The following is a 26,107-nucleotide window of genomic DNA, read 5'->3' as shown; positions in this document are numbered from 1 at the left end:
GTACTTGAGGAACACATTATTTAGGTAGATAATAACATGCCCAACCACAAACGTTCTGCTAGGTATATTCAAAAATCTAGCTTCCGCATGCAGTTGCAGATACCGAAATCAAAACTTTAAATGTATTTAAATGATATTCACAAAGTTAATTTGAGTTTCGTCGTAGCTTCCAATTAGTCTCTTGCACTAGAATGCACATTTACAACCAAACCTTGCAACATGACCTCAACGCGTGAGGAGTTCGCGTGTTCACCTTAGATAAAACGATTTAAGTAGTTCGCCAAACATTTAAACTGTTCGGGCTCGAGCCACGTCACCTCATGTCCCATATAAACTGGGGTAAAGAAAACATTCTCCTGGCATCGCCCTACAAATATTTGCTTGTAATCCAAGTTGGCGAAAAAGTAAACATCTATGGTCCTTTAAGGGGTTGTTCTTATGGCTTCTCGTTAATTGGGCGCGGTAGTCTGTGTGGGCAGCTAATATGCTTGCGTGCATGAATATATTCTTCACACGATTTTAGGTAAAACTGTTTTTAATTTTCACAGAAATGGGTATGATTATAAAAATACACCAAAGTTATTGATAGTAAAGTCATCAACAACAGCATCAACCAGTCCAGATCCTAGATACTTACTACTTGTACTATGAAAATTCGACACTATGACTGACTCAATAGTTCTATGCAGTGTAAATTGCTGATTATAAAAATAAAGCAAAAGCAAGGCTAATAAACCTTGGTATTCTTCTTGCAACCTGTCACTTATGAATCTTTATGACATTTCAATTTCTTCTGGGCTTCTGGGTCCACCCCGCGAGGAGTGAATACGTGATTATTTATGATTGTATGTTGTATGTACGTTTGGATAAGCGCACAAATTGCAGCGGTCGAGGTTACAGATTTTTGTGCTCTGCGAATTGTTTTTTGTGTCGTCCGTTGACAAAACGTGAAATATCTCGAACGCACATTTAGTCAAATTTTCTTTATTTGTACACTAGCTGTTGCCCGCGACTTCGTCCGCGTAAATTTCGAGTTCAATCTTGATCATACAGTCAGATACAGACAGACAGACAAAAAATGTAAAAAAAATTCTCTATCCGTTTCAGTCAAAATATTAAATGTAGATACAGACAAAATATTTTTACCGTTTTATTATATGTAGTATTTAGATTTTCAGTTTTTTTAAATAAAATACTCAAACAACTCAAAAAAAAATATTTTTAATAAAAGAAATATCTTTTTTTTGTTGGAGCTCGAACTTGGACCGGCAACTTCCGAGTCTCACGCGCCAACCACTGGACCATCGATGCCGTTGCGGTGATATCTAAATTAATGTAGACTACATACATACATATAGTCACGTCTATATCCCTTGTGGGGTAGACAGAGCCAACAGTCTTGAAAAGACTGAATGGCCACGCTCACCTTTTTGGCTTAATGATAGAATTGAAATTCAAATAGTGACAGGTTGCTAGCCCATCGCCTGAAAAAAGAATCCCGAGTTTGTAAGCATATCCCATTGTATGTTGTATGTACGTTTGGATAAGCGCACAAATTGCAGCGGTCGAGGTTTCAGATTTTTGTGCTCTGCGAATGGTTTTTTGTGTCGTCCGTTGATAAAGCGTCAAAACTCGAACGTACATTTAGTAAAATTTTCTTTATTTGTACATAAGTGGTTATAGAGGTAATTTAGGGAGGAAAGCAAATACAAAAATATGTCAATATTGTTTTATTTAAAAAAGACATTTTTATCTTTCGCCTAACAAATTACATCCTTTTGGTGTCAAATACAAATCAAGCCTTCATTTATAAAATAGACATCACAGATAAAATATACAGACACAAAGATTATTTGCCACTAACGATTAACACTGTTTTCAAAATTAATTAAACATACAATATGTTGTAAAACCCCGCTCCGATTCGAAAAGGGCACACGGCAAAACATACCTGAGCCACCTCCCATACATTAATCAAGGCGAGTTGGATCAACTCTCTCCTGAGCACACCGTACCTACCAACGAATCAAGTTACTAAAAAAAAACAAATATCCATCACACTCCAATCTGTAATGCAATGTGTAATATTCTATAGAGAAAAGATTAATATTATTGTTTATAACGAATAAACTTAAAAACTACTGGACCCGTTTTGATGATATTTGCCATAGTTACACACATATCTCCAGATGTAACAAACGCTACTTTTTCTGTAAATTACCAATAGGCTCCGCGCGATAGCTAATATACTTAATAAAAAACACAAGTTATATTTTTCATCTGAAATCTAAATTTGTTTTTCTAATTTTCAGCAAATTCAAGGACGGATGGAGAGCAACAAAAAAAATTCTAAAACTGGAATTTATTTTTACCTGGACGTTTGCGAATCGAACAGGGTTTCTGTAACATATTGTCGATAATATGTAGGCAAATATTTAAATGCATAATATTAGTTTTACCCTCAATCCAGCAGAACAAAACTGACAAATTCCAGAGGATTTTTAATACAATGTATTCAAATTTTTGGTTTTTATCCTTATCAATAAATTTGTTACGAAACATTTTCTAAAAATAGTTTTAAATAGGCCTGAAACTATTTTTGATGATAAAACAATAGTAGCAGTAAAAGTTGCAATAAGTAATAAATCGAGGTAACTGAGCGCTTTTACGAGGCAGATAAATATGTATCCTGGTGTATACATAACAATTAAGCATTATATTACATGTCATTACAGTCCAATCTTAAAATTTGTACATTAATAGCTTATGCGTTTTATCATTACTTAGGATACAATTATACTTAATTTTAGGATCATTACATTAGGTATACTAAATAATAACAACAAAATATTACCATAGCTGTAATTGATATGTGTATACCATTATTATTTCATAAAGCAACAGAGGTACTTAGATAAAGATATTACTATAAAACTCTTAAAACTCTATAGCTATAAAAACGCAAATTTTGACACTAGTAATTGAACAAAGGCGTTATAAAGTGAATAAAAAAAGTAGTGTTCTATCTCATATGAATGGCTAAACCACAGTTATTAATCCTACAGCTATTTTCTTTATACGGTTGATAGATCTTATTTTGTCACCTGGCGACTATGATTATGAATCAAATTTATTATCGTAAGTATCTATATTTTATTGCAAGATACATTATTTCAATCTATGCCGGCATAAAATCTCAAAACAAAAACTTTAAATCATTTTAAATAAACATAATTTTAACAGTATAACAAACAAAATATCCTCGACGACGAAAGTGTGAAAATATTGAGAAGCGGCCAAAATTGCATTACGATTCAATCACGAAAATCTGGCGCAACTGCCCTGGAGGTGAGATGCAACGTGATTAAATTGTGAAGTGGCGTATAGAACCGATTCCACAAACATCCATTCATTTATCTCGGGTAAGATTTATTGGTGCATATTGACGGAGCCTTAAAGCAGTAAAAACAATAAAGGCAATTTATCCCAACGTATAGGCATTTTTGAGCGCATTTGTTCTATTTCATTTAAAAACATTCAACTAATAATTGTGCGATTTAATTACTTTTTACGGGCACACTAAATTCCATTTTTTCAAATCGATTTTTGCCTTTGCGACGAACATATGTAGTTCATAACTTTAAAATTTACTTACGTTAACATAAATAAATAAAAATGCATAATTTCACTCATAATAATCTACAACCAATTGCACAATAATAAGAGATATTATCTTGAATTTGTACACAAATTATGCTCTTATCGCCAAATTCATAACTTATAATCAAATAATAAATCATTCCGAAAAATTATTATTAAAGAGATAATCATAGATAACTACGAGTTCCGCAACATAAATAAATTCAAGTTTTATAAATACAACAATTAAATAAAATTCATTATTATAATATTTAGGAACGTGCATTTAATTGTAGCGTATTTTAATAAACGTACTTCGTTTATAAATGCAAAATCATTTCTTACTGTACAGAGTGTACTTTATCACTAAAATAATGGGATTAAAACTCTTAAAGTAAAATGTACTTCTAAAAGTTATTAACCGAATATTTGGTCAAACTTAATAACTCCTTTTTACACTAAAACACGGGCGTGCTTTCAACCATATACACTATGATTTTTAACAAAGATTTCTCTTCAAAGGTCTGGGTTTAGAAAAAATGTGCATACTTTTTTAGAGAAATCTTCGAGTTACTGAACACTCCTCTGGCATGCCTTCAGGATAGCAATTTAATGCAAATTACAACGAATAGAGGTGTAATGTCTGAAATTTTTGTATATCCCGTTGCCAGCGAAGCAACATCATTTATCTTCTATCGCAAGATTTTTCCACTCACGAAATTTTCAGTAATATTTACATCGAATTGGGTGTGTACAATACACATTTGCTATAAAGTTTCGGTGCTTAGTGCACACTTAAACAATGAGATACAAATCTGCTAGGATAATATATAAATATAAAATATAAGATACTTATATAAAATAGTTCACGCAATGGCCATTTTTGACGGTTATAAAAAAAATAATTGTCATGCAAATATTTGTATTGATCTACAAAATGTCAACAGCGTCGTAATTATATAAACCATATCAAAACATATTTTGACTTTTTACACAAAACCACTACTTATTAGTTTTAATCCTACATATCATACACACGAATTTAACCTTTTCATTTATCATACATTTGAAAGAAATCTCGTCCAATCTCCTTTTAAAAATAATACTGATGTCATAGAACAATGATTGAGCAAGTTATAAACACACCCAATTGAAAATAAAACATAACAATTCATTCTTTAAGTTTGTTTCGAAGTATTCGTTTACATAATAAACTATGTAGAAAAATAATCAACTAACTGAAATTATTATTTGTAAATGGGACTAAAATACGGTTTATAATGGTCCTTCTTATTTTACCATTTGTCTAATATTTATATACACATAAACTATTTCTGTATGCGTTTTTCACCTTCACTGTACCGGGCCGATAACCGGACAAATAATTCTCATCCTTCCTCCCTAGTCCCGCATAGGTGAGTGGTCGCAGTATTCTTCAGATCAGATCATAAAAAAACAGATTTTGAGATCACAATTGCAAAGAGATTTGTCTAAATCAAATTGAATTTTTACCATACATGTAATTAAACAAACAATAAAGCTATTCTAATAGATACTTGTCACTTCTACGATTAATTAAATAACATTGGCAAATTTGTACGTATTAAAACATTTGGTATTTCTTTTAAACTAATAGATGAACTATCGTAAAGTTTTATGGAGATTCAAGGCTTATGCTTGTAAGTCAAATAAAATATACTGAACAAAGTTTAACTTTAAAAAATATACGGGAATCATCATTTCTAATCAAATCCAGTTTTATAATTTCAAATGACTAGTAACAACATATAGAGCAATATAATAATTTACCTACTTCAGTTGAACGACACTGGTTTTTTAACAACTAATTAGATATTTCCATATTATTTCTGAGCCATATAAGTTCGAAAACGTTCGAAAAACATTCGAAAACACACAATTTTTCTGATCTAGACCAGCTAGATGGGCTTAAAGCTTCGTGGCCTTTTACCTAACAATAGTGTCATGAGATATTAGTCATAACTCCATTAATATTTAATAAATCAGATCTTTTCTTTACACTTTAAAAATTATAAGTGGGATCACATAATATTTTGCCATACAAACGTACCTTTAGTTCAGGTGAACTCAGTACAATTATAAAGAGATTACAGAATGTTTCTTTTATAAACATGAATCTACTAGCTTTTGCCCGCGAGTCTGTTCTCGTAACATCGTCGTTGTCGCTTTTACCTTATCTTGGTGTTACCATATACAATCTTTGTATATCTAACTTGAGTTAATTTTTTTAGGCATGGAAATAAAGGCGAAACGTCTTATGCATAACATTTATACATAAAATATAAATTTTTACTATGAGAAGACAAAACAAAAGGTAATGATGACGATGATGACACATGACTTGCTATTTTTTTGATTAGAGGAGAAATCAAGATTGTTTACCTTTATTTCAGTACCTAAAGAAATGTACTGTATATTTGTCATACTCCTGCTTTCATAGTTACGCCTACGCCCTTGCCATAAAGAGTCAGCATAGGAAATGACGTTTCTCTTTGGTTTCATAGCAAGATAAATTGCACCACCGGTGACTTACTCAGGGTGATTTAACATGGTCTTTCAGTCTCTTCAAGACTGTAGGCTTTGTCTACCCTGCAAGGGATAAAGACGTGACTATATGTATTTATGTACGTTAATCAATCACCCAGAGACTATCATTCACCTTCAACCAATACATTTTTTCTAGCCTATATATTTAGCCTACCTACACACACAATTGCGAAGTAGGTACCATAAATACATTATTTGTCAATTGAGTGAGAGTCAAATGAGTTAGGGGTTTACTTCGAGCAGTAAGACGACTTAATCTGATTCTGTACATCCTGGACTCGCAACAGTAGCTCGTCGGTCCAGCGGTGGGCGGTGCGGTCTACGGTGGACGGCATGCCTAAACACGACATGTCTTCGCTCTCGCACGATGCCTGCACAATAACACAGACATTATAATAATATAGTAGGTACGTGTGGTATCTTCGGAAATATTCAATAGCGTGAACTTTGAAACCAACAGCTGAAAATGATGTCAGAAATTCCTGCGTATACTGTTGACAATTCGCTTGATAAACGAGTATAGGAGAAGGAAAAAAAACAAAGAATTCAGCTCTCTGTTGTTACATTTTTTTAAAGGTAAATATATAAGTATATCATCCTTTAGTGGGCGATAACTTAAGTTGGGCGATGACTTAGGTCCCTTGTTTAAATGCGTTATTTCTGTCATTAAAACCTACATCACAGCACAGCACATCACATCTTTCAGTGTTTTATTGTGCCAACGTTTCGCTTGTGTGACGCTGTGAAATCTTTTTTGATGATACGTTCACTCCTCACAAACACCTCCGTGGACAAGGTGCCTTAAACATATTTTACCACACGAAGTGGTTCCCCAGCTCGCTACTGCTACAGCAGACACTAGCATACGTGACATGCGGCAGTCACCCTGTAGTGGTGCAGCAGGGCGCGCTCGGGCGCCATGCCGGCGGAGAGCGCGCCGGGCGCGTGCTCCCACACGAAGTGGTTCCCCAGCTCGCTACTGCTACAGCAGACACTAGCATACGTGACATGCGGCAGTCACCCTGTAGTGGTGCAGCAGGGCGCGCTCGGGCGCCATGCCGGCGGAGAGCGCGCCGGGCGCGTGCTCCCACACGAAGTGGTTCCCCAGCTCGCTACTGCTACAGCAGACACTAGCATACGTGACATGCGGCAGTCACCCTGTAGTGGTGCAGCAGGGCGCGCTCGGGCGCCATGCCGGCGGAGAGCGCGCCGGGCGCGTGCTCCCACACGAAGTGGTTCCCCAGCTCGCTACTGCTACAGCAGACACTAGCATACGTGACATGCGGCAGTCACCCTGTAGTGGTGCAGCAGGGCGCGCTCGGGCGCCATGCCGGCGGAGAGCGCGCCGGGCGCGTGCTCCCACACGAAGTGGTTCCCCAGCTCGCTACTGCTACAGCAGACACTAGCATACGTGACATGCGGCAGTCACCCTGTAGTGGTGCAGCAGGGCGCGCTCGGGCGCCATGCCGGCGGAGAGCGCGCCGGGCGCGTGCTCCCACACGAAGTGGTTCCCCAGCTCGCTACTGCTACAGCAGACACTAGCATACGTGACATGCGGCAGTCACCCTGTAGTGGTGCAGCAGGGCGCGCTCGGGCGCCATGCCGGCGGAGAGCGCGCCGGGCGCGTGCTCCCACACGAAGTGGTTCCCCAGCTCGCTACTGCTACAGCAGACACTAGCATACGTGACATGCGGCAGTCACCCTGTAGTGGTGCAGCAGGGCGCGCTCGGGCGCCATGCCGGCGGAGAGCGCGCCGGGCGCGTGCTCCCACACGAAGTGGTTCCCCAGCTCGCTACTGCTACAGCAGACACTAGCATACGTGACATGCGGCAGTCACCCTGTAGTGGTGCAGCAGGGCGCGCTCGGGCGCCATGCCGGCGGAGAGCGCGCCGGGCGCGTGCTCCCACACGAAGTGGTTCCCCAGCTCGCTACTGCTACAGCAGACACTAGCATACGTGACATGCGGCAGTCACCCTGTAGTGGTGCAGCAGGGCGCGCTCGGGCGCCATGCCGGCGGAGAGCGCGCCGGGCGCGTGCTCCCACACGAAGTGGTTCCCCAGCTCGCTACTGCTACAGCAGACACTAGCATACGTGACATGCGGCAGTCACCCTGTAGTGGTGCAGCAGGGCGCGCTCGGGCGCCATGCCGGCGGAGAGCGCGCCGGGCGCGTGCTCCCACACGAAGTGGTTCCCCAGCTCGCTACTGCTACAGCAGACACTAGCATACGTGACATGCGGCAGTCACCCTGTAGTGGTGCAGCAGGGCGCGCTCGGGCGCCATGCCGGCGGAGAGCGCGCCGGGCGCGTGCTCCCACACGAAGTGGTTCCCCAGCTCGCTACTGCTACAGCAGACACTAGCATACGTGACATGCGGCAGTCACCCTGTAGTGGTGCAGCAGGGCGCGCTCGGGCGCCATGCCGGCGGAGAGCGCGCCGGGCGCGTGCTCCCACACGAAGTGGTTCCCCAGCTCGCTACTGCTACAGCAGACACTAGCATACGTGACATGCGGCAGTCACCCTGTAGTGGTGCAGCAGGGCGCGCTCGGGCGCCATGCCGGCGGAGAGCGCGCCGGGCGCGTGCTCCCACACGAAGTGGTTCCCCAGCTCGCTACTGCTACAGCAGACACTAGCATACGTGACATGCGGCAGTCACCCTGTAGTGGTGCAGCAGGGCGCGCTCGGGCGCCATGCCGGCGGAGAGCGCGCCGGGCGCGTGCTCCCACACGAAGTGGTTCCCCAGCTCGCTACTGCTACAGCAGACACTAGCATACGTGACATGCGGCAGTCACCCTGTAGTGGTGCAGCAGGGCGCGCTCGGGCGCCATGCCGGCGGAGAGCGCGCCGGGCGCGTGCTCCCACACGAAGTGGTTCCCCAGCTCGCTACTGCTACAGCAGACACTAGCATACGTGACATGCGGCAGTCACCCTGTAGTGGTGCAGCAGGGCGCGCTCGGGCGCCATGCCGGCGGAGAGCGCGCCGGGCGCGTGCTCCCACACGAAGTGGTTCCCCAGCTCCAGCACGTCCCGCGGCCGCACGGCGTACTTGCTGCGGTTCTTCACGGGCAGCGGAGTGGCGCGCCGCCGCGTCTTGCGCGCGGTGAGCAGCGGCGCTTTGTTGTCGGGGTCGTCCTGTACCGACAACGTAAAAATCAATTATAAAACCAGGAAAGGAAACAAAGTTTAATTTGTCTAAAGAAGCAAATAATATTTTAAATACAAAGTGTCAAAATATTTATCATGTCGTCGACCCAAGTATTGACCCCGGTGAGTAAATGTGTCAGTCTAGGAACGCTGGTATAAAAGAAGTCGATGTCAATATATACAAAGTTTTAAAATTATACTCTTTGCCTGTTCGCAAAAGGAATGAATTTTGCATATGCCTATAATAAGTGTTAACTACGGAGACAAAAAAAAGTGATTCCTACGCTAGATTCTGGACGGGGCTATAAAACTAAAATACAAAACTACCACATTTATAAGTCGCTTTGGCAATATTCAACGGCGCAGAAAAGCGCCACATACCGCCGAATTAAAAATACATTAAAATAACGAATTTATTCCAAGTGCATATTAACTTCAAATCGTAAAACAAAATGGCTCCTGCTATCTCGATTGTAATACGTAGTTCATAGATATCGATAACGAGCTAAGATCGAGATAAAAACAATGAAGTTTACCATCCAATGTAAATAGAAGAAGGAATTTCTAAAAAGAAACGCTGACGGAGTCTTCATATTCCAGCGATACTTGGAGCGCGCAATGGATAACATGTCGGGTATCGTCCGGTCTAGGCGGGGCAGCACTAGTTCGTCGACATCGATAACCAGCAGCCAGTCGGCGGTTCGCATCGACCGATACAGGCAGTCGTTAAACGCTGCGAATTGCCCCTGAGTTCTGTAATTTGGAAATATCAAAACTATAATTTGGAAATGTCAAAATGATTCCACAGCTCAAGAAACCGACACTACCTCCACCATGCGAACAAAGCTGCGGGCAAAAGTTAGTACTTTGTACGCCATCTTTTTGTAGAACAATCTCTCTATCACCTCACGAGTATATTATTATACACACGCTTTTTTGCATAGATTGAGTCATTTTTTTTTTTTCAATAAAAATGACTCATTCTATGCAATCAACTATCTGAAACTGACGTTAACATCCATTAATTCTTCATCCCAACTAATATCAAAGAAAACCATAAGCGGATGTGACTTGATTTATTCAATCTTGTGGGTGCATGAAGTAACAACAAATAGTTTAATTGGTTACCTGATTTCTACTAAAGACACCAATGGTAGTTTCCACGGCATAAGCGTGATGAGCCCCCTCCTTTGATAGTAATCCAGTACGCAAGCGACAGACGAACTCAACGACACGTTGTACATATAGAAGTGAGTCGCGCCCAGTAGCCGGTTGAACTCGAACCATTCTATGAGCCAGTTGGAACGAGAGAAAGAAGAGTGAAGCGGCTTCACGCATACGTGCAGTTTTTCCTGCGAAATGAAAATAGAGTTTTCACTTGCTTGATAAATTTTCTTGTTGTACCTGACCATATGTATGTATGTACGTGGTTAAAATAAATTATTAATGTTAAATAATGGGTAGAGTCGAACCCTAATTCTTTGAGCCTATAGATATCTCACTTCTCAATCTCACTCAAAACCAAAACTAGGTGAATACCATCTCATCGCTAATTCTCGACAAATTAAAGTATTTCTATATTTTCTAATTTAACCATTTTTTAAAACTGCCATATACTGCCACATACCAATTAACTCGTATTTGTTTGTTGTTAATTGACTTTGTTTTTGATAAACAGCGTTCGACAGTAAAATTTTCAAAGCGTAATTATCTATAAAATACTAATTGAGCACATCAATTATCCGATAACCTGGTCCGAATCCAGGTCAATTTATAAGCAACTGCATTTATTGTGCTATTTAATACAAATGATGCCTTTCAAGAAATCGTTATCATTTTACAGCTGTACAAAACAGCTATAAAACTCCGCCAATACGATAACAAATCGTTTCTCGTTCAGTCGTATAAATGTTTTATTCAACATACAACTTGGTTAAGCTGAAATTAAGATAATACAATGCTGTGCACAACAAAAAAATCAATAGTAGGTGGGTAGTTTTTTTGTACGTATATACTTCCCGAATGTTGATTAATGATCTCATGTCTAATTATTTTTTATTTTTTTTTATTGACATTGTTGCAATAAATAACATAATCAACAACACATAGTAGAAAGAAAATTAAGAGATAATGCGCGCACACGCATGTGTGGCGTAAGTTTGAAATACCTATCTCATTTCAAAAATTGACGTAAGAAATAAAATAAATTTAAGGAGTGAAAGAGGGTGTAGTAACTAAAATTGTAAGCTTCTTTGAGTCATAAGTGGCCAATTACAAAATTCATGCTGCCCAAAAATATAATAATAATAGCCACGGAAATCGCGCGAAATTTTGATTATGCAATATAACAATTTAAAAATAATAATAAGAGAAATTTACAAAAAGTAGGTATTTCTTGTAGCTATTTAAATTTCGGTGCTATTTAAATAAAGAAAAACAAACAAATTTATAACGCACTGATAAAAATACGCTCTATTCAGAAGTTATAATATCAAAAATTCATTCGTCCAAATAGAATTATTTTATAACCGTGGTGCCAAATTGTAGCAATAGATTAACTAACGCCAATAAACGAATGTATCAAAACAATATTGGCACATAAAACGAAAAGCTATTGATATAAATTTCTATTGTATGAATATCGCGCCGTTATTCTGGAAGAGTGGTCGTAAAGCAGCGACCTTCTCACTGGGAAATATTATGGACACATTCCGCATAATATTTATATGTCAAGACAATATCGCACAAAATGGCGACATTTGTAATTACTGCTGTTTATGTATTTCCTTAGACGGTGGAAAGTGTAAAAATAAATTAACATTTTCCGAATACGTACTGGAAAACAAATTTCGAATTAAACTGACGTTGATCTGAATAAATTTCAGCAATTAAAAGTCTAATTAATTTTAAAATTCTTACGTACCAACCATGTGTTATAATTCAACAAAAATTTACAAACAGCTTATAAAAAAAATATTATGTATATTTTATGCGTTTTTTACGTTTTTTATAATTTTATAGGTATTGCCTAAAATTGTTTCAACAAAAAAAGGAATCATTCATCACTACATAGTATAAAACAAAGTCGCTATTTTAGTCTGTTTGTCTGTATGTTTAAATCTTTAAAATTACGCAACGGATTTTAGTGCGGTTTTTTGTAACAGGTAGAGTGATTCAAGAGGAAGGTTTTTATGTATAATAACATCTATTAAATAATGGAGAAATACTGTTATTTTCAGGGTTTCTAATGTGGTGTCGTAAAATCCTATTTTGATAAATAAACATATTGATATTTTTCCGAATTTTGCACCCGTGCGAAGCCGGGGCGGGTCGCTAGTATATGTAAAAAATGACGCCTCTCTGCCGACGGCTAAGGCAGCGACTACATCTTTCCGCCTGTCACAATCCCTACATTTCATTTACTTCAATCACATACATACATATAATCACGTCTATATCCCTTGCGGGGTAGACAGAGCCGACAGTCTTAAAAAAAAAAGACCGAATGGCTACGTTCAGCTATTTGGCTTAATGATAGAATTGAGATTCAAATAGTGACAGTTTGCTAGCCTAAAAAAGAATCCCAAGTTTGTAAGCCTTTCCCTTAGTCGCCTTTTACGACATCCGGAGTGGTCCTATTCTTTTTCTTATTGGTGCCAGGAACCACACGGCACTGCCGGGAACCACACGGCACTTACTTCAATCACATGCATTCATTTTTATCATGCGCGGTTACTCTTGACTTGACCTTTCGCGAGGATTTCGACGTACGTTCATCTAGGCTTTCCCATTCCAACGTCCCCATTCACATTCTTCTTGTATATTTGTTTAGTAAAGCTTAAAAATCCTTACCAGAACATCACTCATAGGTTTTGTATCAAGAACAGTAAGCATATTAGTTTGTGGTTTATCAGCCAAAGTGCTCGCCAACACCGACACGGACGCGCCCACGACCTCGCGGATGTGAACCCCGGAATCGCTAAGCAGACATAACACGTATGTCGCGCTGTATTTCAGATTCCAATTCTCCCGGATAGCCTGAAATAAAATATAAAATATAGGTATATTTTAATTTTAAATGCCTTTTTTTATCAATTCTTATAATATTCAGTTACAAGTTAGATCATTAAAATGTTTCCTTTCATTACAGCACTAATAGAATCCAAAAAAATTTGATATAATTCTGATAACATTAAATTTTATATAACGGTAGGCAGTAGGTACTGATTGATTGGATAAACTTAATTATCGACTTTTTGTTGACGGTTGAATTAATTAATATCAAAATGTTAATAATTTAACAGCGCCAACTTTGACATGATTCTTTAACACATTTTCATACTAGGTGAAAATTATTTTAATGTATTTAACTTGGTAACAATTTGAAAGTATAATCATGTTAGCGAAAGAAGCTTACTAACTGCCCTGCACTAAATACACCTAGGGATGCAACTAAAGAAGTCCGCTTTAGGGTCAGGTGATACTTATTGTGGTAGAAAGCCAGGCAATACCATAATGCACATACAATGGCTAGTAGGGCGCACAGGGGTTTTAGTGCCTTAACCTGGTACATAAGGTGCCCCACATTCTCCCAGGTGAAGACCTAGGGGCCATCCATAAATAGCATTTCCCTTCTATAGCAAAAAGAGTGACACTTTAAGAGCGGATAACATTTAACTTTATACAACTGTACACAAAAAGATGCAACATCCGCCGAGTCTCGTCTTGTGTTGTGTGGTGTCTAAGTCACTTAGATCACGATCTAGGAATGGCAAAGTCAGGAACTAAATTCGAGAACCAACTCCCGTCTCTCCTCCGTAATGCTGCTAACAAGGAAACCTTATCCAGCTGGGATCATGGCTCCACATTCTCTTACTTGAAAGGTTTCCTCATGATGTATTCCTCACCGTAAGAGTATCAGTAAGCATTCAAAGTATTATAACTCAGAAAAAGGTTAAGTACAAGGCAAAATTAGGAAACGAAGCCGGGATGTTGAAACGGCTTACGAAAGTTGAATACCCAATGACCACTCGTCACCGACGCTCTTTTAATAATGTAGATATTAGAGAGATACGACACTCAATCTAATTTTCATTATACTTTCATATTAATGTTGTATCTTATCTCCAACTCTCCAGATTATTCAATTTATTTACGGCTAAGCTTTGACCTGAATACCACAGCAGCGCGGTATGGATTCCCGAGCAAATTCTTCAGCTTGTTTGACAACTAGGAATATGGTTAGGATCAAAGCTATGTTAGATCAGTATTTTGAGTGGACGAGATTCAGTCGTTTCAAAAAGAAATTGCCAATATAAGTACAGCTGACAAAATAAACTGACAATAACCAATCGCCAAATGTACCTACATACACGAATCTCACAAAATTTTATAAGTTAAAATTTATTTAAGGCGGACGAAGTCACGGGCAACTAGCTATTAACTTCATAACTTAATATTGCGGCGAGCTAGAACACTTAACTTAATCATTCAGTCATGATTTTACGGAATAATCATACAGAGATAGCGTCAAGACCACAAGCGGCAATTTTCCCACGGCATCATCTGTAATTCAGTCAGTGGTGGAACTCACCTTGACTCTAGCCTTGAGTGTGACCGTGCGATTGTCTGGCAGCCACAAGCGACAGACGACTGGGTCCGCACCCCGAGTTTTAGTCGCTGCGATTATGCGCACGGCCGCTACCGTTCTCATCTCGATGAAAGCGGAATACACGTAGAATTTAAATCTGTAAATTATTTAAAACAATTGGTTAGGGTACAAATAATACTATAGAATTTTTGTCTATATGTTGTTTTCGTATGTTGGTTGCAGGTAATTATTACAGGAAAGTTTCACGACACGCCTTAATCACCAGATTTTTTTTTTTAATTTGAATAATCAATCTGTGGCTCTTTCTGTGTGTTCTCAATTGTTAGCTTTGGCTTTCACAGCCAGCATGTGATACTGGTACTCTTGTTAAATACGTTAATGTTATATATTTATTACATAAAATAAAAACAAATCATATATAAAGACAATAAATTACACACAAGACAGAAAATGTTACATCTCTACCAGTCCACCGCACCAGCATACAGAAAGAACTAAAAAAAATACAAGGGAAAGTGCGACTGAATGCAAATTTAAGACATCGCGACAACAACGACCGCCTTACAACTACATATATATGCGTATGTGAGGACGGCATCAATAAGTAAAAACAGTATGATCTGAACTCTTTCCTCATCAGTGGGCAAAATTACGTTCTCATATCCTTTTTATTGCGGGTTGTCGCGCCATCTGTTTCCGCAATATTGTTCCCTCTAGAAGCAAACACTGACGATAATAATACGTGCATGAGTGTAGATATCATGAACAATATGTGGGAACTTTACATGTACCTACATATAAATGAAACTGCTGATTTGTAAAACCAAATACTCATACATAATAATCACACCTCTTCGGGGTAGGCTGAGACCACATTCTTTTTACTTTTGGCGATTTTCATAAAAAGAAAGGTTTTCCCCTCCAAAATTAAAATCGAATATATTTTAACAATTGAATATCATTACGAACGCATAACATGTTACCGCATAGCACTTCCCACTCGCTTGATTTAACCTATAGGTAATTAAGTGTTCCCAAGTTACATATACAGAACGTGAACAAGGAAAGCTTACAGGATAACCTATCTTTAACACTGAATAGATCAAATATTGTCAAATAAGTTCTTATAGTCATCTGTAATACCTAGAATTTTTCTCTATCTATTCATCTAACAAAATATGTCATTATAGGGAAATTAAAATATTTTTCGTTAACTAAAACTCATTTTAAACTTCAATACGTAAACAACGTTTAAAACCATCTGTATTATTTTTTCTATCTTCAAGTAAATACAAAAAATATTTACTGGTAATTTTCAAAAATATAAATAAAATCATTTAAATTCTCGCAAATAACCTGTAACAATTTCATCTCACTACCTTTATATATCAGCAATCTCTGTCTACCCTGTAGGGAATAAGACCTATGAAATTAACAAAAATAACTACCGACAGCTAGCTACAGTCGAGTGTCATTTCATAAAAGACAACTTGTTGTAACTCAGCCCATCAAACGAAATAGAGCTGTAGGTAGGTAGAATTTGTGCATGATATGAACTAGTATGCTTTGAAGAAGGAAAACTATACACATAATATGTTAGCAAACGAGGCATATCAAGGGGGAAGCGGTACTCTGAGGCGAAATGGCTGGCATAACGATGGAGATACTTCAGTTCAGAAACACGTGTCACGAATTCTAGTACAGATATCGCGACGCCCGTCATCTTCACCGATCAATCTTAGTTCGTCTATATATGTAGGTCATTAGACGGGTGAAAACCACGCAGTGCAGCTGTTTGATATCTCACCTTACTCTTTTTACTTCTCACTTATCATACAAATTAGCTATAGGTATTACTACACCTGGTCTAGAGAAATGTCTAAGTTCCGGTCACACTGCTAAGGAAAAATGGCTTCACCCGCGCGTATTTAGCGCCACTCACATGCACGAATTTAGCGCCACCGACAACGGTTTTTACGGGGATAATTTTGACTCCTAATTTTGTATACCTAGGCAAATTTTATTTTTATTCAAAACGCGTGAGGAGGTAACAAAAATCTTACTTTCGCGTTTATAATATTAGTTTGAATTTTAAACCCAAAAACGGTTAAAAAATCATATTAATAAAATCCCTAGATTTAAAAACACCAGCGTCCATTTGTTTTAACGTGATACAAAACCTAGTAAAATTATACCCTAGTCTATGACTATTAAATTTCATGTTTCTAGGTCATTTCATGATCATGGTACGCTGTGTGTCGATTTCATATAGTATTGATAGAATCGATCGATAACTTTAACAGTCTGGCTTTCTTGTTAACAATGAACTTGGAAATATAAAAGCATTACAAAAATAAGTACCAAGCCAACTGAAAAATAATAAAAAAGTTATTCTGAAAACGCATAATAAAGACGCCAATTGTGCTAAAGTGATAAAATGATGACCGTACTTGGGGTGTTCGTTTCCACATATTGGTTTGAATTGTTAAAGTAGATTACCTAATTAGATATATAAAATGAGTATGGCAAGAAGGGGGAGACCAACATTGAGTCAGGGCTTGAATTACCATTAAAAAATTGGTATCGTTATTATTACTGTCAAACAGGGTTACTGTCACCGTTATAAATTAAGTACCGTTATGCTGGGTAACGATATTTTTGGTTTCATTAGCGTTATACTCATATATCATTACCAGTAAAATTAACTTTGATTGATTTAATGACGGATATCTCGTGAACACTTCGAATCGCGCCTCGTATCGTACGATTGTTGCGACAGACAAGGTAGTTTAGGTAGGTACCTTTATTTTATAAAACAGAACAGATTTTAATTTTACATAACGGTAACGATATTTGTAACGCTAATCAGTAACGTTATTTATGTATAGAGTTGATTGGTATCGCTATTCTTAACGTAAATTAATATCGTTATATTCCGTAATATTACTGATATCACGCCTATAACGGTATCAGTCATAACTTTTCAAAATAACTTTATTTACCGTTATTTTTAGTGTTAATTTGATAATGTTAACCTTGAGTCCTTGACCAAGAAGAGTTCTTCAAATTATCTCTATTCTATCTTCTCGACCTACCACTCTAGAAAGGCGTGGATTTACATAATACATATTTATCTAATATAGGTACTTATGGTTAGTGTTAGTAATTTTATTTGGAACTACATGTCTCGTTTTAACACGTTGGTATTGGTATGTATACCTACGAAGAATCTTCGTTTATTTTAAAAAATCTTGATAAAAGTGCCTATTAGGTATCTATTATATAAAAATGTTTCAACTAACCAGATCCTCTCAGGCACGCAATCAATTGATTATAGCGAACAGTTTTAGGGCTTTCTTTCGTAGACACGAAACCTTACGGATTTTGAATGAATGGCAAATTAGCCTACAAATAATATATACCACCCGACCGTTTAGTAAATCAATTTCATTGGCGAAAACCACATCATCGTCGAGTTATTTTTAATTTTATCGGAATAATACAGACGCGGGGGAGGACTTGATTGATACAAATAAGAAGTAAATACTCAAAATATTATTATATAAGATTAAATACTAAAAAAATATATAAGATTAAGAATATATAAAATTTATATAAGATTAAAGCTCACAAATTCACAATGAATACGTGTATTTTTGCTCGTTCTTAAAACTTGCTTTGGTTAAAACCAAAAGAATAATCCCGGTAAGTATAATATCACTTATCTTTTACTACGTAATTACAAATAGTTTCCATGTTCCAGTTTCCATGTAACGCTGTAAGGCGATTTGTGTAAATTAAATATTAATTAAAGTGTAAGTCGGCGCTCACAGGCGCAAGGACGCAAGATTAAATATTTCACTTGCGACCCGCTAGCCTGCAAATGGGTTAAGGAGATAAATGTAGTTTTTATACGTACAGACGTACAGACTGACTGTTCTGTGCATGTGAATAGTTAAAATTTAATTATATCATTCGTATAAATCAAAGAGGTCAAGAACCGTTATGACTGCTCAATTTATTAACACTGCTCGGATTTTTCGATGCGAAAATGATGCTAATTGTACCTATCAATGTAGGTATGTAACTACTCTATTTTTCTACTAAACGTACAGCCAGAATAATAATCGCATATCTATCTAAAACCAAAAATATAGGAAATCTAAATAGATATAAATTTGTCGGAATAAATCACTAACCGTATTTATTAGCCTATACGGCAGACAGAGCCAACAGTTTCAAAGCCGCGTGCTTTTTTAATTTAATGGATGCCTAATGATTATAGTTCCAATAATGACAAGTTGCCAGCCCATAACCTTTCCTGCGATTGACTTTTACAATTATTTACACGTTACTTATAAATACCTACGCCTTTATCTCAAAAGTTATAGCCTTATAGCGTAATATTTTGACATTCATGAAAAATCAACAGTAAAATTCTTTCCCAATCTTGAGGCACGGCCGCATTGATCTCATGCATGTTAAAGATCATAAAAGAGGGCACTGCGGCTTTGGAGCGCCCTTTACCAACCAAGATGACACTTTAAAATCTTCACACAAGTGCAGTTCCTTCGCAAAATACGAGAAAATTGTGGTATAAAACACACCTTACCTTTACTTACTTTGATGAGTCTAATCCGCATATTTTTACAAAAAAATACTCTTATTATTATTTTATATTTTTCTATCTTTAAGCCATACAGCTGAACGTGGCTTTTCAGTCTTTGCGAAACTGTGGCTCTGTCAACCACGTAAGAGATAATCTCTCGTCCACATTCTAAGTTTAATTGATATTGTGAAGTTGACGTTGTTGAAGAAAATGCTGCAGTGCAATTTGTTACCGCTTCTTCTGCACTGACGCCTTAGAAGCGGCAGTAAACTTAGTTGTTAATGTTGTTAAACCATACGTTTTGACAATTATTAAGCGATACGAAGTATCCTATAATAATGAATAAAAATTTTGAATTTGAATTTTTGAATTTTGAGATAAAATGTGATTAATTTATTATTTTATTTTTCATATAATGCGTAATAATACTAATCATACCTAGTCCCGGCCACTCTTTGCCATACTCCGTCCTGTGGGTGTTGCACTGGTGGCGTCATCTCTCCTCTATCTCCGCCTCCATTTTCTATTTTACTATCCCAACCCTGAGGACAAAATAAATCAATGTAAATACATGACATATTATTCAGCATTGAAAGCCGAATGATTCACATAGCTGGAAAAATCATGTTCTCAAATACTCCAGCTATGTGGGTAACCTGTGCTCTTAAGATGAGTAAAAAAATATCGTAAGAAAACCTGCACATTCCCTGCAAATGTTACAGAGGTCAGACAGGGTTGCTTCATGTAACATTTAGACTTACAATCTAGGATTATAAATTCTTAAAGGTCCCCTTTGAGTTTCACTCCAGAGAAATGAGAATAAGAGAGACCAGAAATATGTTGGATGAGATGTATTTTACCTATGTAGGTAATGACTAATGCACCAGAACAATATTTCAATGCATCAAAAGAAAGTAATAAAAATTATAAAAATAATATAATAAGTGAATAAATGACCGACATATCAAAGCGCAGCCTAAAGACAGCTGGGTCTAGAGACTTGAAATTTGGCATGTATGATATTTATGTGATCTAGGGGTACACTAAGACAGGATGTCCCGAAATTCCTGCAGTAATGGAAATTATGGTACTTTTTCTATTAAGGCAGAGACGCTGCAGCATCCTCTAGTTATTGTATATACATACATACATAAAATCACGCCTCTTTCCCGGTAGGCACAGACTATTGTATATACCTACCAGTTTTTTAAGTTTGACCAAGTTAAATGCATCTGAGAGAGCATCACTTATCTACTTTTATTCAATGCACATGCTTTCTTTTTGTTTGTCTCTCATTTTTCTCCCACACCTCATAATTTTCCACCAAGAATAATAACTTAACATGTGATGTTTTTCGTAAAATAATAGACCTACTTATATGATGCCATAAAAACATAATTTTCTGCAGTTATTAATGGCCATAAAAATTACTCATAAAGTTGGATGGAAATAATATAGATATTTTTTTACCATTTCATTACTACTCAAACAGTTTTATAATTTCAGTTTAGACAAAAACATGTACCTTTATTAATTTTAATATGAAAAGAGTAACCATTAAATTTTTATATGAACCCTTTACTTTATAAAGTTAACTATTTAAGTGTATATTTATGATTACACTATAATGTAACTGTATTTGGAAAACAAAAACAATAGTTTTTTTATGTACATAAAAATCATACAATATATTTTTGTTTATGTTTGTTAGCTACCTACCTACCACTTGTATAAAACATTTAGCTTTTGCTTCACTATTAACTTTTTTTAGTATTTTCGTTACAGAAACTAAATTTCACCTAATCTTTGCCTGTCATGTATATTTTGTCTGTTTAAATTGTTGAATTTGAAGTTGAGTTGAATCTGAGAATTTACTTCTTGGAAACAGTAAAAGTGAAAATATTAATTAGGCTTATTTTTTAATAAAGTAGAAAATTCTTTTCTTTTACAGAAAATGGATATTTTTTATGAATAGCTCGTAATTGGCGAACTTTATGGAAATCTGAATCCCAAATCCAGTTCCCAAAATACATGACAAACAAATTTTTAAGCATTTTTTGTGTGATATACTTTTATGTAAAAATTGGATTGTTTTAACGGTATCTACCTTAGTAAAATAATATCTACTCACCTGGATTTCCTCGTATCTAGATCTAAGTATCCTTTGGCTGGGCCTTTCAAGTAACAGGAGTTGGGTTAGGAATATGACTGCAAACACCATAAACATGATGAAGATGAAAAAACTTATGTTTGCGCGATACGCGCGCACCGGCCACCTCATTCTGTTGGCGGGCATGAGCCAGCTTGCTGAGCGATTTTTTAGACACCGCACCAACTCTTGCGCACGTTCTGAGTCACAAAACAATAAAGTTTATTTATTATATTTATTTTTTATTATTTCATAGTATTATTTAAGGGGATGAAGAGTGAAGACAACCAGCACAAATGAAGGCATGTTGACATTTAAAATCATGATTACCTAGTTTGTTTATTTCTTCCAATTCAAAGTTTCGTACAAGTATCATAGTTTGACATTGACATTTTAAACTCATTATTTTACAAATAATATTTGTCCTAGGTATCAATTAAGTACGTGGGTACCAAAGATGAGTACTCGTACATATTATTTCCAAATATTTTAGTACTCTTTCTCTGACGTAAAACGAAGAGATGGAGAGTGAGAAACTGAAAACGTGTATGTATAGATATGCCATTTGTTGGAACAACGTTCGTCAATAGCCCCACAGGTGTGATGTTAACCATTCGGATGGATTTACTTTGTTGAATTTATCTACTAGTTAGGTTAGCTAAGTTCTTAAAGATCTTTCTTTAAAGATTTCCCGGCCTAACAGCTAGATTATTTTGGTACATATAAATTTATACAATTTTGATTTAAATTACAGTTTATAAAAAAAACATCAAATTTTACGTAAAAGAAAAACGACTAACCATTAAATGGTACGTTATTTACCAACTAAATATACAATAAACTATTCTAGTGTGCATTTCTAAAGGAAATTAATTGTTACTTTGTTTAAATATGTTATAAGTTATACTTTCCTTAAATTTAAGAAAATATTATATATCAATTTCTTGAATACCTGGTTCTTATATTTTATTTAACTTTATTTAAAAATTATTTCACTAAGATTGTCAATTCTGGCTGAACGTATAGTTAGTAATAAAACAGGTTTTAACTCGGTAACTAGGGCCACGGCGCCATAATAACGCGCGCTCCGCAGCCCCAATTCACGACACAACCTCCAATACGTCCTTAGCGCGCAACTCTAAATAACATAGAAATAACATCCGCGCAGTGACGACGTGTCATATTATAAAATACCGTGACACAATTTTAAACAGGGTTGCATTTTTACTAGAAGATAGTTCTACCAATTATTTGCTCGAACCAAACTAAAATAATTAGTACTAAAACTATGTAGTATACTAGCAAGTAATTTAACAGAAGCAGACATTTTATTTTGATTATTTATTATTATGGATATTTAATAAACTATTTCTCCTCATAATTTTGTTAAATAATAAACATGAGTAGAATTTAACAACTTCCACCAAAATCCACAAATTAACTTTTCTAGCAACTCTACACGACTGTATATGGCGCATGCGTACTTAAATAGGTTTCAATTTTACCCTTTCAGGTATACGTAACTCACATATTATCTACATTTTAGTTTTTACTAATAATTGTTATACGTAGCTCACATAATATCTACATTTTTAGTTTTTACTAATAATTGTTTTCAAGTACCTATATTATGATCTGAAATCATTTTATAAATGTGGTTTTTCCTAACTGTAACTACACATAGATTTTACCGGGATGAAAGGTCCTTGTTAAAATTCTTAATTATTTATTTCAATAAGATTATTTTTTGGTAATAAAGCATGAAAGGATTACAAACAAACTAACTTTTGCTGAAAATAATGTACTTTGTTTACTTTTAAATATTAAAACTAATATCCTCATCCTCCTGGCGTTAGTATAGCCCACCTGTCCGGAATCCGGAAGGAGCAGCTTATTGATGCCAGTATTAAGTTTAAAAATAAGGAGTATTTAAGGGTTAAGGTTTATTAGATAGGTTGCAGAAACCTCGCGGCTTATAAATTAATTGCATTTGCTCAATAGCAATTTTAAAGAATAAACATCACTGTCAAAACTTTTAAATTCTGGCGTTTGACATTTATGGTATTTTGATTTGATTTTCATTCTGCTCTTTATTTATATTGAGGAAAAACTCTAAAACTTTAAAATTATAATCATGGGCCATGGTGGTGACGACGACAATCTTTTTCGCGCATTCATGCATTCTCTATATTCTACTATAGATGCTCCAGTAACATGGTTTAGAGGTATGGTTATAACTTAACAATGTGTTACAGTTGTTATGTAAGCAGCTTTTATGCAGCTTACTTAAAAAATCGTTTGTTTTGCTTCAGAAAAAGTAGTTGAACCAAATCAGAAGAAATACCCGTGGTATCATCAGACCTTCCGTCGTGTTCCGACTATTGACCAATGTTACACTGACGATGCCGTCTGCGACTTCGAAGCTAATGCTCAATTTAAACGTGATAAGTGAGTCTTACACTTTGTATCAATGAACACTACGTATCTATGAAGATTCCATATTAGAATTTTATTATTCAGTTTGATTTTTTCAAGCGCATTAGGTTATTCAAACTGGGTTATTAAGAACCAAGGTTGGGTGGTAACTTTTTTATTATATCATTGAAATCATCAGAATCAAGCCCCATTTTTAGATACATACATACATACAAATAATCACGTCTATATCCCTTGCGGGGTAGACATTTTTAGATAGTAGTAGATATATCAACTTGTATTTTGTTCAAAACCCAATATTTAAAGTACCTACTAAATGGGTCTCCCTAAATCATTGTCAACTTAAATCAAAAAAGAACCTTTAAAAACAAATTTAAGAACCATTCGAAATTAATGGTGGCATTTCTATCCCAAAAGTCATAACAGCTAATCACATGATACCATCAGTAAATGAGTGAGTATGCTAAATTGGGATTTTAAAGTTTCCACAGATTGGAGCATATACACTTTTGACTCAACATCGTCAGGGCCATAGTTCCCCTAGCCTGGCAAATATTCCCTTTGTGAGGCTGAGCCCAAATCATCGTTACTCCTACAAATTACTTCTAATAAAGAGTTTTCTGAATTTTAGATTGGTTGATTCGGAAATATTGAGCATTCTCCGTCAACGCTATGAAGACTGCATGCTTTATGAATCACCTGATCACTTGTCAATGTGCAAACCATTATTGGATAAATACAAAGATGCTGAAGAAGCCTGGTTTATCAAATGTAAGTTAATACATGAAAAGGGAAAAATAAGTTACATAAAATAGGCGTATAATTGATAACATGAAAATAACACCCTTATATCAGTGGTATCAAAGCCTTATAATTGGCTAGATTGAAAACAAATATTGTTTGTTATAAGGCCTAAACAAAGTTTGCTCAGTTGGACTGTTGACCACATAAAGAAGGAAGAAAAGAATTTAAACCATCTAATATATTGAGTTTTCTTATTGTGGCTACCTTTAACAATTGAACACTAATCTTTCAGGCTGTTATTGATCTCTCAATCTATGCTCATCTGAAGTTTATTACCAAAGGTATACGTAATTAAAAATTTTGTAGTTTTGCAGGTTTTTATGCTGGTATAGTTTAATAGTTAGCAGTATGGTATAAGTACATATTTTTAGTAATGTGTTTAGTTGTTTTCAATTATAATAGGTGTTATTGTCGTATGTATAGTAGGCGGCAGCTAATTGAAATTTTAACAAGGTTTTGCCCAGGACCTCACACACATAAGAATTTTCAGAAAACAAAAAATCTATTTATTGTGTAATAGTTGTTGTGTTGTGTACACTTAGAGCCCGCGACGCCCAGACCTTCGTTAATTTTCTTGATAAATTTAGAGTATAGATCGAGCTATTTCACTCACACCAACGTACATGTATATTCATCGCGCGATCATTCAAATTTGAAACATAATTTTACTCACCATTACTACCTGTAACCTGCCAAAACCTGACCCAGGTTGTATAGGCTGGGTTTGCTTATACCTGTATAGGAGACATGTATACAAGAATTTCAGCTTTTATAATATAACAAAGGTCGAAGGTCTGGGCGTCGCAGGCTCTATAAGCCATGAAAGGGTAACAAACATACCTACTTTGTAGCATTTATAAGTAAGGTTCTGTAGATTTTATTTCTTGAATATGATTACAGATGGTGACCTTGGAGCTTATTCTGATGCCAGGAAAGCATACATGAAGCAAAAACATCGCATGATCTGGGAAAGGCGTCATGGTCATCTTTCTGAACAAACTAAGGAACAGTAAATTGTTTCCCAATATTATTGATTTAATAAATAAGTAGAAATATGTATTTGTCACTGCAAAAAAATAAATAGTAAATGAACTATTATTTTTTAATTTAATTTATGCACTTGAATACCTTC

At 36.4% G+C, this 26,107-nt stretch overlaps 2 protein-coding genes across 4 annotated transcripts; one reads left to right on the top strand and one right to left on the bottom strand.

Annotated features, from left to right (window-relative positions):
• Window positions 1–2,381: 2,381 nt before the first annotated feature.
• Window positions 2,382–22,066, bottom strand: LOC106142594 (uncharacterized). Of its 3 annotated transcripts, none has more exons than XR_009657085.1 (8): window positions 21,718–22,066; window positions 20,025–20,128; window positions 14,960–15,113; window positions 13,219–13,404; window positions 10,495–10,718; window positions 9,903–10,119; window positions 6,903–9,354; window positions 2,382–6,596 (listed from the first exon to the last, which is right to left on the bottom strand). XR_009657085.1 is itself a non-coding variant. In XM_060946845.1 (7 exons), the coding sequence occupies exons 1-7, from the start codon at window positions 21,880–21,882 to the stop codon at window positions 9,124–9,126; spliced, it is 1,281 nt and encodes a 426-aa protein (XP_060802828.1). In that variant the 5' UTR covers window positions 21,883–22,066; the 3' UTR covers window positions 2,382–9,123. The 3 variants fall into 3 exon arrangements, 1 of the variants encoding a protein (XP_060802828.1); XR_001228867.2 differs by having other exon boundaries at window positions 7,111–9,354; XM_060946845.1 differs by having other exon boundaries at window positions 2,382–9,354.
• Window positions 22,067–23,778: 1,712 nt separating this feature from the next.
• Window positions 23,779–26,073, top strand: LOC106142498 (NADH dehydrogenase [ubiquinone] 1 beta subcomplex subunit 10). Its single transcript, XM_013344279.2, has 4 exons — window positions 23,779–23,960; window positions 24,048–24,183; window positions 24,803–24,942; window positions 25,876–26,073. The coding sequence occupies exons 1-4, from the start codon at window positions 23,870–23,872 to the stop codon at window positions 25,986–25,988; spliced, it is 480 nt and encodes a 159-aa protein (XP_013199733.1). The 5' UTR covers window positions 23,779–23,869; the 3' UTR covers window positions 25,989–26,073.
• Window positions 26,074–26,107: the final 34 nt, after the last annotated feature.

The sequence above is a fragment of the Amyelois transitella genome, chromosome 12, assembly GCF_032362555.1.
Source record: "Amyelois transitella isolate CPQ chromosome 12, ilAmyTran1.1, whole genome shotgun sequence".
In the NCBI taxonomy this organism is placed as follows: domain Eukaryota; kingdom Metazoa; phylum Arthropoda; class Insecta; order Lepidoptera; family Pyralidae; genus Amyelois; species Amyelois transitella.
The sequence above is the reverse complement of the archived record's forward strand: the minus strand, read 5'-3'. Positions and strand labels throughout refer to the sequence as shown.